General features: G+C 41.3%; 1 protein-coding gene across 4 annotated transcripts in view; it reads left to right on the top strand.

Moving 5' to 3' along the window:
- Positions 1-13,720, top strand: part of AHCYL2 (adenosylhomocysteinase like 2) — a 438,561-nt gene that overhangs the window by 334,995 nt on the left and 89,846 nt on the right. For all 4 annotated transcript variants that reach the window (XM_078677646.1, XM_078677649.1, XM_078677653.1 and 1 more), the window contains exons 9-12: positions 3,249-3,312; positions 9,610-9,698; positions 10,263-10,333; positions 12,712-12,806. In XM_078677646.1, coding sequence (XP_078533772.1) covers positions 3,249-3,312; positions 9,610-9,698; positions 10,263-10,333; positions 12,712-12,806 — 319 coding nt within the window. The remainder of the gene's footprint in view (positions 1-3,248; positions 3,313-9,609; positions 9,699-10,262; positions 10,334-12,711; positions 12,807-13,720) is intronic.

The following is a 13,720-nucleotide window of genomic DNA, read 5'->3' as shown; positions in this document are numbered from 1 at the left end:
CATGACTGAAGCTAAATAACTTGTTCATTTGTAGCCACAGGATGCCATTCACAGCATGGTTGTTGATATGCTCCTCAGTAATTCAATTAACAAATGATCCTCACCTATTCTTGAAATTACTGCATTGCATTAGATTTTCAATGAAATGTAAAATTATATTTGTATAGCGCTCAATCTACCCGGAGGCCTCGCAGCGCTTTAGACTGATTACTGTGGCGAGCTACCGGGAGGATTAACACGCTTTTGCATACAGATGAGTTTTCAGCGCTTTCCTGAATGCCATCCGGTTGGTGTTCTCTCTAAGAGCCAAGGGAAGAGAGTTCCAAAGCCTCACGGCCAGGTAAGAGAAGGAACGACCGCCCCATCCAGATTCAAACATTGTGGAAGCTTGGTATGGGGCGAGCATTTACCATGACCTACTGTAATCCATTGGGAAAAGGCAGACCACAGAATTGGAAAGCCAAAGCGGAGTACTGTATTACTTAAAGTGATTATCAGCCTTGGTATGTGGGTTTCCTGTATTACTGTAATTGTGTGTTCATTGCATTGAGTAATAGCATCATAATCTAAATTTCTTTACTAACAGGTTTGTTTTTTCCATCAAGGACTATCTTCATGCATACCTGTCCCTTTATCATAAAGGATAATATGTGTTCCTTTGTTCAAAATTAATAACAAAAAAGCATTTTTTTGGAAAGCACAAATGAGCTTTAAAAATATGCAGGCAGGTGGATTGGTGGGCCTAAAAGGGATCAGGAGGTCTTCCTCCAACCACCTTTGAAGGCACTCATTGTCGTACTAAGGGCCTGTTTCTACTGGTCTTTTGAATCTACGCTAAAAAATGAATTCCATATACATGGTAAGGTGAACTTGAGCACATGACTATCACAATACAAGGGTCACTATTGGGGTTGATTTCCTTTGTTGTTGCAGGAGCTCTTCCTTAAGCATAATAAAGTTCAGTAAATTGCCGAACAAGCTAATTGGAGACTGTCAAAGTGAAAATAGTAGACGACGAGCCTTTGAACATCCTGAACAAAAAATTACACATTCAAAATGACAAAATTACCTCAATAGGAAAGAATGGGAGATGTGCTGTCCAGACTACATACTACAGAGAAAACATCCCTACGTTTGAGTAACAACACTGGAGGCATCTTCCATGACCAAAAAGGCAGCACAAACTTTAGACTTGGGTCCTTAATGATGGGAAGCTGCACGCACGAACCACAGCCAGAGTTGCTGTGCTGAAGAATTTGTATCTTCAATTCAGTTTAGGAAAAGGAATTGGGTGTCCTTTGGAGCATCCTAAACAATTTTCAATTGGGAACTCCTGCATCTCAGTTGACATAAGGGTTTAAAGACTCCTTACTTAGATTGATTCATCACTCCGCTTTCCACTTGCCTATTGGTTAATAGGCTCTTTGCAACTTTACCACATAAAAAATAATGAAAAATGGAATGGTGGAAAAAGTAAAGATTAACAAAGTTGATCTGTATGCTAATCAACCTTTTCCTTGAGCAGCCTTCGGTTTTAGAGGCAGCCCCATTGCGTAGCCAGACCTTGGTTTTGGAGAGGAATGTATGACAGACATGGAGCCCTGTGCCATGGCCCTTGACTAGAGTAGACCCTTTGAGGGAAGCCCTTCGTGCTCCTATCGCCTAAATCCTTGTTTTTTTGTATTTAATGAGCTTTAAATATCCGTAAATGTTATCAAGCTGTGTTGGGGGCAAAAGTTGTCTTTATTGCTTTTAAATGATCATAATAGCCTAATAACCCTAAGGCACAATTTGATCACACTACGTTCCAACTCATTAAATGTGTTGACATAACAGTAATGGTATTCCGTGGCCTGTTACGAAAGCTAGCATTGCTGTCGTGTAAGAAGTTAATTAACACTGTCTGCTTGGCAATTATTTACTTATGTATTTTCATTGAATGGCTAAGTGGTTCACGTATAGGTCACAGCTGTGTACATTCTCCATTGCACACCCTTTAAGACCTGGGTGTAGATTTAAGGTATGGCTGTTAAATAGTTCCTTTTTACCGCACTCTGAGTTGACTGCCAACTGTATGCAGCATTTTTATTAGAAAACACAAAAAATAAAAATAAGATGGTATCACACGTGCTAGCTCTATAGTGCTTACGGCTTTTATGTATCCTCCATCTCTGGTCCTTTAGTTGTCGCTGTATGAAAAGTTGCCCCTTTCTCCAGTCACATCAAATGTAGAAATGCGCCAATGTATTTGTTGAATGTAAAATTGAGATTTTGTTTGCAGTTTGCTGTGCTAAGAACAATACTAAATAAAAAATAAAAAAATAAAAAAAAATGTAGAAATGCGCTGTCTGCTTTTTTCCATCTGTGTTGCTTATTTGTTTATGGTAGCTTTGAATTCGGAGATCATGACAGTTCATCCTCCACGTATGTCAACATTGAGGCAGGCACGTTCATCAGAAAGCCATGAGTGGGACTTAAATGTTGAGATTCTGCATGATTTCTGTCGTGACTGGGAATATCTGTAAATGGATTTCTTTAACTCCACAAGGATGAGTAAGCATTAAGACTTTGTCTCCAGGTATCAAGAACCAGAGTCGATAGGCAATGCCTTTTTGCTGAACTTGTCAGGAAAATGTCTCTACTCCTACACAGTGATCTAGTTTAACCCATCACCACTAATAAACTTTGAGCTACTGCAATATTAGTATGATTTCGATAGTACTAGACTGTCTAAGACAGTGTTGGTTTCAATATGTCCTCTGCATGTTCAGGAGACCTCAAGAAATTGACGTTCAGACCAGATTCCTCTCCAGGCTTCAAAATTAAATTCTCCATTCCAGCATTCCTCTTTGAGCTTGGAGGCATGACTCCTGAATTCATGTGTTATGGCCCTTTAAATAACATCTTTAACTATATAATGACAATACTGATGCTAGAGTAATATATTTTCAAGTAAATACCCTTATCTTTCTGATATTCTTCTATGTTGACAATGAGAAAATCTGCGGAGTGAATAAGAAAGGCCACAAGAACCAATTGCCATATGAAATTTAAAATACTTTCTCTGGTGTTGCTGACTTATGAAACCACTGGTCGATTAAATTCAAAAGTTCTTTTAGGCCCAATAACCATTACTCTTCACTCATTATATAAATGTTTTTTCATATACTTTTTTGCACCTGTCCTGAAAATTCTTGCATGCACTCTGTTAATCTTTTTGCATGTCACATGTCTTGCTTTGTTTTCAGCCTCAAGAGGACAACAGACATGATGTTCGGTGGAAAACAGGTGGTTGTTTGTGGGTATGGCGAGGTATGCATTCCGATTTTACTTACAATAGCATGTAAATAAATACTGTTTCAAGTGTCTGGTTGGAATCTCTGTTCAATTTATTTAATTAAAAAAAAAGAACTTGAGCATTCACTTGTGTGGGGTGTGTATATATGTGTGTGTATATATATATATATATATATATATATATATGTATATATATATATGTATATATATGTGTATATATATATATAATCTCTCTGCTGGCAGTCGCAACTAGGTAGTTATAGCTAGGGTATAGTTTCCATAGGAAGAACGTTTTTTCATTTTCCAATAACTTTGGGGATGTTTGATGGATTCTTGCGAAATTTTCAAAACTAGTTTGCCACTCACTTCAGCTGCTGTCTTGTAAGTTTCGGGGTGATCAGTCAAGCAGGGGCCAAGAAAAAAGGGGGTCCCAAAACTCATTATCCCCATGTTAATTTCCATAGGAACTTTAGACACCTCTACAGCCTGAACTGTTAAACAGAATTGCACCAAATGTGGCTGAAAAGTACATGTTGGTTCAGGAAAGTGCCTTTTTGTGATTTGGTGTTAATCCATTTATTAGTTGCGGAGTTATTTATAGAAATTTCCAATTGTATATATTGGGATGTGGAGGATCTGTGACCCCTTCCAATGTTGTACTAAGATTTGATTGTAAACACTGCAAACCAGGAAGAGTTGGCAGCCATCTTGGGACTCTGCTTGATTCAAGTCCTAGAAAAAACATTTAAAAGAAAGAAAAGGGGGCAGGGTAGATATATCCTGACCACCTAGGCCTATTAGGGAGGGTCCCGTGGGGCCAAAAAAGCATTTTTCTGATCCGTGAATCCCACCGAAAATTATTCCAACAAAAACAAAGCACCCGCTCCCGCGTTGGGTTAGTTATCACCCCTTCCCCCTCCCCTCCCCCCCCACCAACCAGTGGGCCAGGTTCCAGGGCATTTAGGTAATAAGGGGGAGTGCACCTGCTCTCCTGGGGCTTTTTAATGCCCTGGGGACCACCACCTTCTCAGTGCCACATACCAAAGATTATTATTGGGGGGGCCTCTTAGACCCCGTGTTCTGAGGACCACTACTGCCACTGGGTTAATATATAATATGTAGGGGCCTCTCGGACCCCCCCTGACCCCATGGACCACCCACCAACTCTCCGTGACTAAGATTAATTTGTATGGGGACCGCCACCTCCTCAGGGCTATCTTCTTTTAAAATAATTGGGAGGGGGCTGTGTTGCCCCCTCCCCTCCTGTGGCTGTTCTCAGCTCAGGGGACCACCACCTCCCTGGGGCAGACCGTACAAATTAGAAAGGAGGGGAGGCCATCCTGGAGCCATAGGTGGCCCTGGGGGATCACCGGGACATAGCTGTTTGCTGTGGCTTGGCGGAAGCTTTACTTCACCTGCCAAGCCAAAGCAAACGCTCCACTTCCAGCAAGCAAGAGCATTAAATATGCTCTCGCTGGAAGTGGAGCAAAACTGCTTTCACACACAGGGAGCTGCGTTTTTAGCAGCTCCCTGTGAGTGAAAGCAATGCTGGCTCCCGCATGAGGCAGGGAGCCGACCGGGACCGCAGGGGTCTTGAGGCTCAACCGCATAGCCCCAACAGTTGTGAGCGAGTGTCCTGTGTGGGACCAGGACAGCTAGAATACAGACCGAGCCCCAAGGATGGGGTTCCCTGGGCTAAATTCGGCCTGGGAGGTGGCTCTCCGAATCTTTTATTTCTATAAAAGAAATGTAAAAAAGGCTGGGCCCCGGGGATGTGGTCCCCGAGACCGAAGTCGGCCAAGGGAAGGGAGCCAAGGACCCCCCATCCCTAATAAATAATAATTTTTAAGAAGCCGGACCGGCAAGTTGCTGAAGGCCCCGCCCCTTTAACCACCACTCTGCAAACGCATCTTCTGGTGCACTACTGCTTGAGGTATGAAGTCATCTTGAATGCTGAGAGACCTTGGTGGCCAAGAAGCCCTCCTGCTACCTCCAAAAAACAAATATTACAGTGACATTACAGTTAGGAAATATATATATTTTTTTAAACGTAGAAATTCAGTGAAAAAAACAAAGGTTACATGGACGTTCTAATTAGGCTAAGATTTCACGTATACAAAACCTCCCATATTACGTCACTCATGACATGGTCAGTGATATCACTGATGACATCTCAGATGATATCACTGATGACACAACTGATGACATCATCCACAGAGCCACTCACACACCCATACAACCTTTTGTTTGCCCACTCACACCAATTCACACTCATACCAGTGCACACCCACCCACTCACTCGTACAGCCACTCACATAGCCACACACACCCATACAGCTACTCAAACCCACTTATTTACATAATCAGTCACACATACAAGCACTTCCACACTCACCCACACACCCACTCACAACCCACACAATCAATTAAAAACCCATTCACACATCGAAACAAGCACTCACACATCCGCTCACGCACCCATACAGCTGTTCACACAGACACCCTCCAATGCAGCCACTCGCACACCAACTCACTTAAGCAAACACCCACTCACCCACAGTCACTACACACCCATGTATCCACCCATAGAGCCACTCACACCACCACTCACTTACACATACAGCCACTGAAAGACCCACCCACCCACTCACCTGTACAGCCATTCACACAGCATCTCGCTCACCCACACAGTTACTTACACACGCACTTATACGCCACTTACAGGCCCATACACACAAGCAGTGGCGGCTCGGCGGGGAAGGGGCAGGGTGGGGGTTAGTAGAGTCTAACATACGACAGACAGGAGTAAGGTAAGTAATTAAATAAATAAAACAATTTACTTTACGCACGCAGAATCGCCATCTCGGCTATGCTGTGTGCGTACTGTAAATTGTTTTATTTATTTAATAACTTACCTTACTCCTGTCCGTCATATGTCAGACTCTACTATCCCCCCCGCCCCACACCCCGCAGCACTCCCACAGCGGGCAGCGCCTGCACGAAAGGATACAATTACATAGCCACTCGCTTAGTATAAATTAGAAGTAATATCACTCCGTTGTAGTGCATCTAGTATACTAATTTAGTTTTTGTAGTAGGTTAATATACATGTTTAACACCCGTAAACTCTTAACACTTACACTCATTTGATGATGTCATCTGTGATGTCGTTAGAGATGTTATCAGTGATGTCATTGACCATGTAATGGGTGATGTAATATGGGAGTTTAAAAGCAGTGCATTGCAGGGGCGTAAGTTATAGTTAGCTCAGGTAACTATAACTGCAGAATTTCGCTGGTTTTGTACGAGGGAAATCTTAGTCTAACTAGAACGTCCCGATAACCTTTGGTTCTAACATATATTAAGTGAGTGCCTGTATGATTGTATGTATCCTTGTGTGTATGGGTGTGAAAGTAAGTGGCTGTATGGGTGTATAAGAGGGTGTGTGAGTAGCTGTGTGGGTGAATGAAATGCTATGTGAGTGGCAGTATTGGTGAGCGAGTGGGTGTGTAGTGACCGTATGGGTGAGTGAGTGGTTTCTGAATGACTGTCTGAGTGAGTGACTTGGTGTGTAAGTTGCTGTACAGGTGAGTGAGTATCTGAATGGCTGTATGGGGGAGTGACTGCATGTGTGAGTGCTTCTGTGGATGTGTGAATGGGTATGTAAGTGGTTATGTGAGTTGCTTGTATGGGTAGGTGAGTGGCTGTATTGAGAGGCTGTATGGGTGAGTGAGTGGGTTTGTGAGTGACTGTAGGTAAAAAAGTAGAAGTGCGAGTAGCTATATGGGTGAGTGTGTGGTTATGTGACTAGCCATATGGGTGAGTGACTGGTTGTATGAGTGGTTGTTGGGTGAGTCAATGGTTTGAGTGGCTGTACGAGTGAGTGGGTGTGTGAGTGGCTCGATATAGGCGGGAGTGGGTGTGTGAGTTCTGGTATGGGTCTGCGAGTGGTTATGTGGGAGTGAGCATACGAGAGGTTGTATGGTGTGGGATTGTTTGTGTGGATGATAGCATCAGTGATGTCCCTGACCATGTCATGAGTGATTTACTATGGTAGCTGATAAGCAGTGCATTGCGGGGGGCAAGTTATAGTTAACTCAGGCAACTATAACTGCTCAATTTTACTGTTTGTGTACGAGTGAAATGTCAGCCTAACAGTAACTTCCCTGTAACCTTTATTTTTTTCACTAAATATATATATTTCGAAGAACGAGGTGACTCAAAGAATAAAAATATATTTCCACTACAACGTTTCAGCTTCTCCCTTCCTCAGGTAGTACAACATGGTTTGCTTGTGGTTGAATTTTATTTGAAAAACACATTTTAATAACCGACTTACAGACTAAGCCGGGTCTGGTGGATTAGTGGGCTAATGTGTGTACTGTAGGGGCCTTTGTTTGACTTCATGGTTACACGTTCAAATCCCAGTGGGCCCACTCAGCCTTTAATGCTTCTGAGGTCGATAAAATGAGTACCATTCAGTTGGGTAACAATAGACATCTGTTATTCAGGGCCGAGATACCCTTCTGGGCGATTGTGCGCTTTACAAATACCATTATGGTATGTTTATCAGTTCATTCAATGGTAGGCATCCATATTGATCTCGAGATTTGATACACTATCAACAGGGATTGGGTTTCGCCCAAAGATTAAGACCATAAAGCTTGGTTCCAAACATGAGAATGCTGAAAGTTAATGAGAATCTGTTTTTTCACCATTGAGCTCTTAATGATTTTGTTCCGTCCATTGATGGACCTTAGTCAAACAGTTCTGTAGATCGTCAGCTTTCTTCTCGGGCTCATTATCCGCCACAAAAAGGAGCAAGCTGCGCACATGAGCGCCCTGCGTCCTCCGACATGGCTGTCTAGCCCTGGCTGCAGGACAGATACCTTCGTGGGTCAGGTTTCTCTTTGTAGATCAGGCTTCTGTTTGTAAATTATCTTGAAAGGCTTAAAGCTGTGGCCCTAATTGCAGGTTTAGTGTCAGATTAGCCTGCTACTCTGTTCTGCTGCTTATGCATATCAAGAGATCCTGTGGTGAAGAAGGAAAAGTTACTTATAATCCCAGTTCTTCACCATGATTATTACCTCTGAATTCATAAAAGCCCCATCAGCCTACCCGCTTTAAGACCCCAGATTTTGACAGGTTCTGGAAGTTAAGTGTCTAACTTTTACTTCAAAGAAAAAACACACTACCTAGCTAATCTTCTGGGCATAATTTGATAGAGCAACTTCCAAGACTCTTAAAAGAGCTGAGTCCATGTTTCACTGTGTTGCAGTGTAGTTTAAAGTGGACATCAGTCCGGATTCATTTTTATAATATAAGCTCACTATTGTCTAGCCAAATATACAGTGATGTACATATAAAATTGCTATTTTATATTTATAGATAAATTAGTTTTTTGGGCCAAGATTTGTTATTTGGTGAATTGGAAAGGATTTAAATGGTCTTGAAAGGTGTGTTCTGGTGTCTCGTAGATGCACAGAGGCACATTCTACCATTAATTAATTCAGAGGTAATGACACGGTGAAGAACTAGGATCACAAGTAAGTGACTTTTCGATCCATGCTGTATTTTTCAGCATAATCATTCTATAAATGAGTACCATTAATCTTCATTGTGAGTGAATGCATATATGCAGAAGATCTGTCTTGTGCCAATGCTGTGCCATTCAGTTCCATCACTTTAGACTAAACCTCATCAAGACCATGATAGATGCCCAATGCTGGGACAAATTTGAGCAAACTGTTAGTTCTAGAATTCAAGTAGTTCAAAAGAGCCATTTTTGTGACATGTCGTTGAGACAAAGGTGCATATAGAGGATTTATCTAGACTACGGCTTTCCTTGCTGCTACTAATTACAACAAACCGTTGTAGTGTCATCCTTTGTTTTGGATCAAATTGTAATCTCATAAAATCTCGCAAGTATTCCTGGTATAAGTGATACTCAACTTGCACTGGGTTCAGCATTTATTCATGGCATTTGAAGTTCCTTCGACATGAAATGTAATTCATTTTGTGACATATAAGCATAGCTTGATAACTTGCTTTAAGGTTTAGTGGAGTTTTGCTCTCATTTCCGTGCTTTCTGGTCAGGCAGTATGTGTTCTAAATTCAACACATGCTTAAAAAGATAGAAGAGAATTAGATGTGCCCGGCAAACACTCTAAAATACTGCATACATTTTTTAAAGGTACATATGAGGCTTATTATTTTAAAAGCTGTGTAATGTTTGTGAGAACAGTTTATTTTTAAGTTGATCTTCAGAGATAGGCAGCTTTCATAGTAAGTTCATTTCTTCCACCATTACAGGTTGGCAAAGGCTGCTCTGCTGCTCTCAAAGCCATGGGCTCCATAGTATATGTGACCGAGATCGATCCCATCTGTGCTTTGCAAGCCTGGTAAGAACCGTTTACATAGACAATCCAATATATTGACTGTTAAACAAAAATGTACAGTGGTAAAAAGTGCAGGATGAAGAACAATTTACAAAAATAAACCTTTTTTAAAAATAGAACACACTTACCACCAAAGTTGATTACATGTTGGTGGGGCAGGGGGAGGTGGAAGCAGGGGTTTGACTACTCCCCATACTACTTAATTTTGGTTTATGTTTTTAAGAGCTGGTTTCAGTGGTGCTTGGCCAATTATCCCCCTCCTATGTTAGTCTGTGCGTTTTTCACTAATTTCTATCGAACACCAAGATCCATGATTCCCAGGAGCTGGCCATATGGATTTTTTCTGACTTAATAGCTGTTACTGTGGTGCAAATGTTTTCTTATACATAGCCACATTAAAGCGATTTCAGGCATAGATGGTAAGTGGTAGCTTTTTTAGTCCAGCCAGGTTTTGTTAAGATGTCTCCTTTATTGTGTTTGATCTGCCTTCTTTGGTTCTAAGTACTTTTTCATCTTCTCAGTATCTTTTTTTTGTTTTGTCCTCCCTGTCTCCTTACCTCCTTTCAGCATGGATGGCTTCCGGCTCGTCAAGCTGAATGAAGTCATCCGACAAGTGGACATTGTCATCACATGCACAGGTGCACACATAATATACAGATTTTAATTCATTACTGGTTTATGGGGCTAAAGGGAACTCTCCGAGCCTTGGTAGATGACTGAGGTTCTGCAATTTTTTGATGGTTGAGGGGACAATGAGAAAGGGTGGCATTCTAATCTGCTATCTGTAGGTTGCACGATAAGGAACGAGAGACCAGCTTTCTTCTAGATTGCTCTTTTTTTCATAAACGCTTTTCCCTTCTGATTATTTGTTGCAGTTTTAAAGAGGTCACGTAAAACTGCTCTGTTGCTAATGGAATGATCTGTCAAATTAAAGGGAAAAAACATTGGTTACAGGTTACATTAACGTCCACTTATTGCTTTATTTATATCTTGGGGAGTGTCTCTGACCTCCAACCTCTAAAAGAGGATTGTACACCAGATTTTGAGATCCCGGTCTGGGATCTCATTGTGGCTGCTGATGCAGGAAAGCAGCACAGCATGCTTTGTAGGTAACCCCACTCTGTATACCTTTTCTTTTTTCTCAAACAATTTGTTTCAGTAAAAACAAAAAAGCAACTACTACGATATTCAGGGCATTTTCTTCCTTTGTGTCATGGTTTTGCCTGCTAGTGAACTCCACACCTTGCATGACGATCTTGGGCAGAGCAATTAATCAATCGTCACCTCACCCTAAATAAGGCAGGTCAAAGTTCACTGTGACTCGTCACCTAATGGTGGACCAGCCACCAACTGAGGCTCTGCTGCCGGAAAACCTTTGTTTCCCTCACCTTCAAAAGGGGCGGAGGAACAAGCGTAAGCGTAGCGGATTTACCCGATGACAAGACGTGATACTCCACTTTGATCGTGTTTCAAATTTGGATACTCTCTGACAATATTTCACCACAATCTGGGAAAATATAAGAAATTGATGTTGATACACTGTCCAATCGGAAGAATATAACTAGCCTTGAGAAAGCCCTGACCCTATTTGCCACTCAGGGTGAAACACGTGTCGACTGTTCCTCTTTGCTCTTGTTAACAATACTTACTATGGAAAAATGACAAATGAGTGAAATGGATGAAATGAAGTGAACATGCAAATAAAACTAAACTACAACTAATTTGTAATGTGCTCTCTTTAAAAAATAAATAAAAAAAGAATATTTACCCATTGATGGTGGTGAACATTTGTATTTGGAAAGGAGGAACACATGCTCACAACTTTCTCTCTACTGCTTTCTCTTGAGGCTAAAAAGGTCCAGAGCCTTGAGCAAAACTCCTCCAAAACACCAGGTATTCATATCCAGACTCAGGATCTCTGGACCCTTTTCTCATCTTCCACAAAACTGTGACTAGTCACTCACTGGTGGACCAGCCGCTAGCTGAGGCTCTGCTGCCGGAAAACCTTTGTTTCCCTCACCTTCAAAAGGGGCAGAGTAACAAGGTTGGTGGATGGTGCATTCAACCTCTAAATATAGCTGTCAGCCTTTCAAGCCTCTGAAGTCAAGAGCCCCAGCATAAAAAAGCTGAGCACCAGGCTCCTGCAACAAGTAAACTATTTCCAGCAGTTTCAGGTCCAAGTCTGCTCTCAAAATCTCTGATTGCCTGGTTCCACAACCAATTCATTTGAATAGTCTAGTCTTTTTTCAACACGCTGTGAAGCTACACCCAGGTATATTTACCCCATAATTGATTAGTGTACAGCCAACTTCTACAGCCCACAGACCCTGCTCATGTCCTCAAATCAAATGCTTAAGTACTTTTGTCCGGCTCTGGTACATTTGTTAATTCACTCTGCAAAGGGGTCTCTGTGTTGACTGTTAGGTTTACTTTGTTGAGAAATGTTTTAAGTCAATCTCTAGTTGCTAATTTCCTTAAAGTGAGAATGGGAGATTTAAAAGCAGGCCTGTTGCCTGTGAACTACGGTTTGCTTAACTGTACACTTGTTTAGCAGGCCAGATTTGATTCTGTTGTAGTCCTTTTTCTCCTGTTGCCCTTCAAATTTCTATAAAGAAATTATTAATACCATAATGTTTGTGAAGAGTGTGATCTGTACATCTAAAAATCAGTTAAAGCTGATACAAAGAATCCAGTTCTTGCAAACCAAGATATGAAAGACAACTACCATGCAAAAATACTCAGAAATATTTTGCAATGCAGGGATATGTGAATCTCTGATTCCATATCCTTTGACCTTTCATCTCCCATCAGTATCTTGCAGTGTGCATCATATCATGATATACATGTGCTGTGCATGCCATAGTAATTGATTTTCATGATTTGGTCATGATTGTGTCTGCTTTATATAGGCATTTGAAGCAATTATTGATATGCGGTTTTTGTATTTGATGGTTATTTTGGTAATGGAGGTGCTGTCCTGAATTTAACTGTATTTTCCTTGAAATCTCCTGGTAAGGGAACAAAAATGTGGTAACGCGAGAGCACTTGGATCGAATGAAGAACGGCTGCATCGTCTGTAACATGGGACATTCAAACACAGAAATTGATGTGGTAAGAATCATTTTGTATGTGCAGAAATTAATGGTTATGGGTCTTTGTTGGTCCTTAGTTTAGTGCCTATGCTTGCATCACAGTAGGTTTATGCTAATTGAAGTGTTTAGGGTGCTTTATGCTTTGAAAGCAGTCCATTACTGCAGTTCTTTGAGTGAACTTCAGCAGCTAGTCACCATAACTTAAATGTGGAAGATATCTTGTATTTCTCCAGTACTGGATCTTTCATAGATTCATATGCTTGATTCATTCTCCGTCTTCAAAGTGGGAGTCCCACGGTATAATTGTAAAGCAGTATAGTATACTACACATATCTATAATGGCACTAAAACAGTCTCTTCATTAACTTATCCACATTGTTTATTATAAACCAAACTGCAGTGCCTCTTGGCTAGATGACGGTGAACAAAGGTACCCACTTTGCTTTGTAGGAATGCACGCCTGGGCAGTCTTCCTCTCCTGTACTGCAGGCTTCCAGGGAAGGCACCAAAATAAGTATATCAGAAGGGTCATTGTGAGCGCTGATAAATGATTTATCATTATAAATATTCTTCATGTTTCTAGCTATTGGGTCTCGAAACTCCTACATCTGTTCTCTCCATGGTTGATTTATGCTGCGAGTCATGCCTTACTGTTCATTGAATGCTAGACTAATGGATTCATTCTTTTTTTTTTTCCTCTTGTTACCATAAACACATATGCACCTGTGACAATCTTGTGTTTCAAGCCAGGAGATATTAAAATATTTTCAGTCTGTGAGACCTGCTGGGGCATCTGGCCCCAGTCGAATCGCGGACAAACTTTTCAAGTTGAATATAGAATTTTGCCCTTGAAAGGACTCTTATTTTACACAGTATTTTTAGCTAATGTGATTCACAATCTCCTTCGTATTGTTGCAGAATGACCTTTCTTGG

The sequence above is a fragment of the Lissotriton helveticus genome, chromosome 1_1 (assembly GCF_964261635.1).
Source record: "Lissotriton helveticus chromosome 1_1, aLisHel1.1, whole genome shotgun sequence".
Taxonomy (NCBI): domain Eukaryota; kingdom Metazoa; phylum Chordata; class Amphibia; order Caudata; family Salamandridae; genus Lissotriton; species Lissotriton helveticus.
The sequence above is the reverse complement of the archived record's forward strand: the minus strand, read 5'-3'. Positions and strand labels throughout refer to the sequence as shown.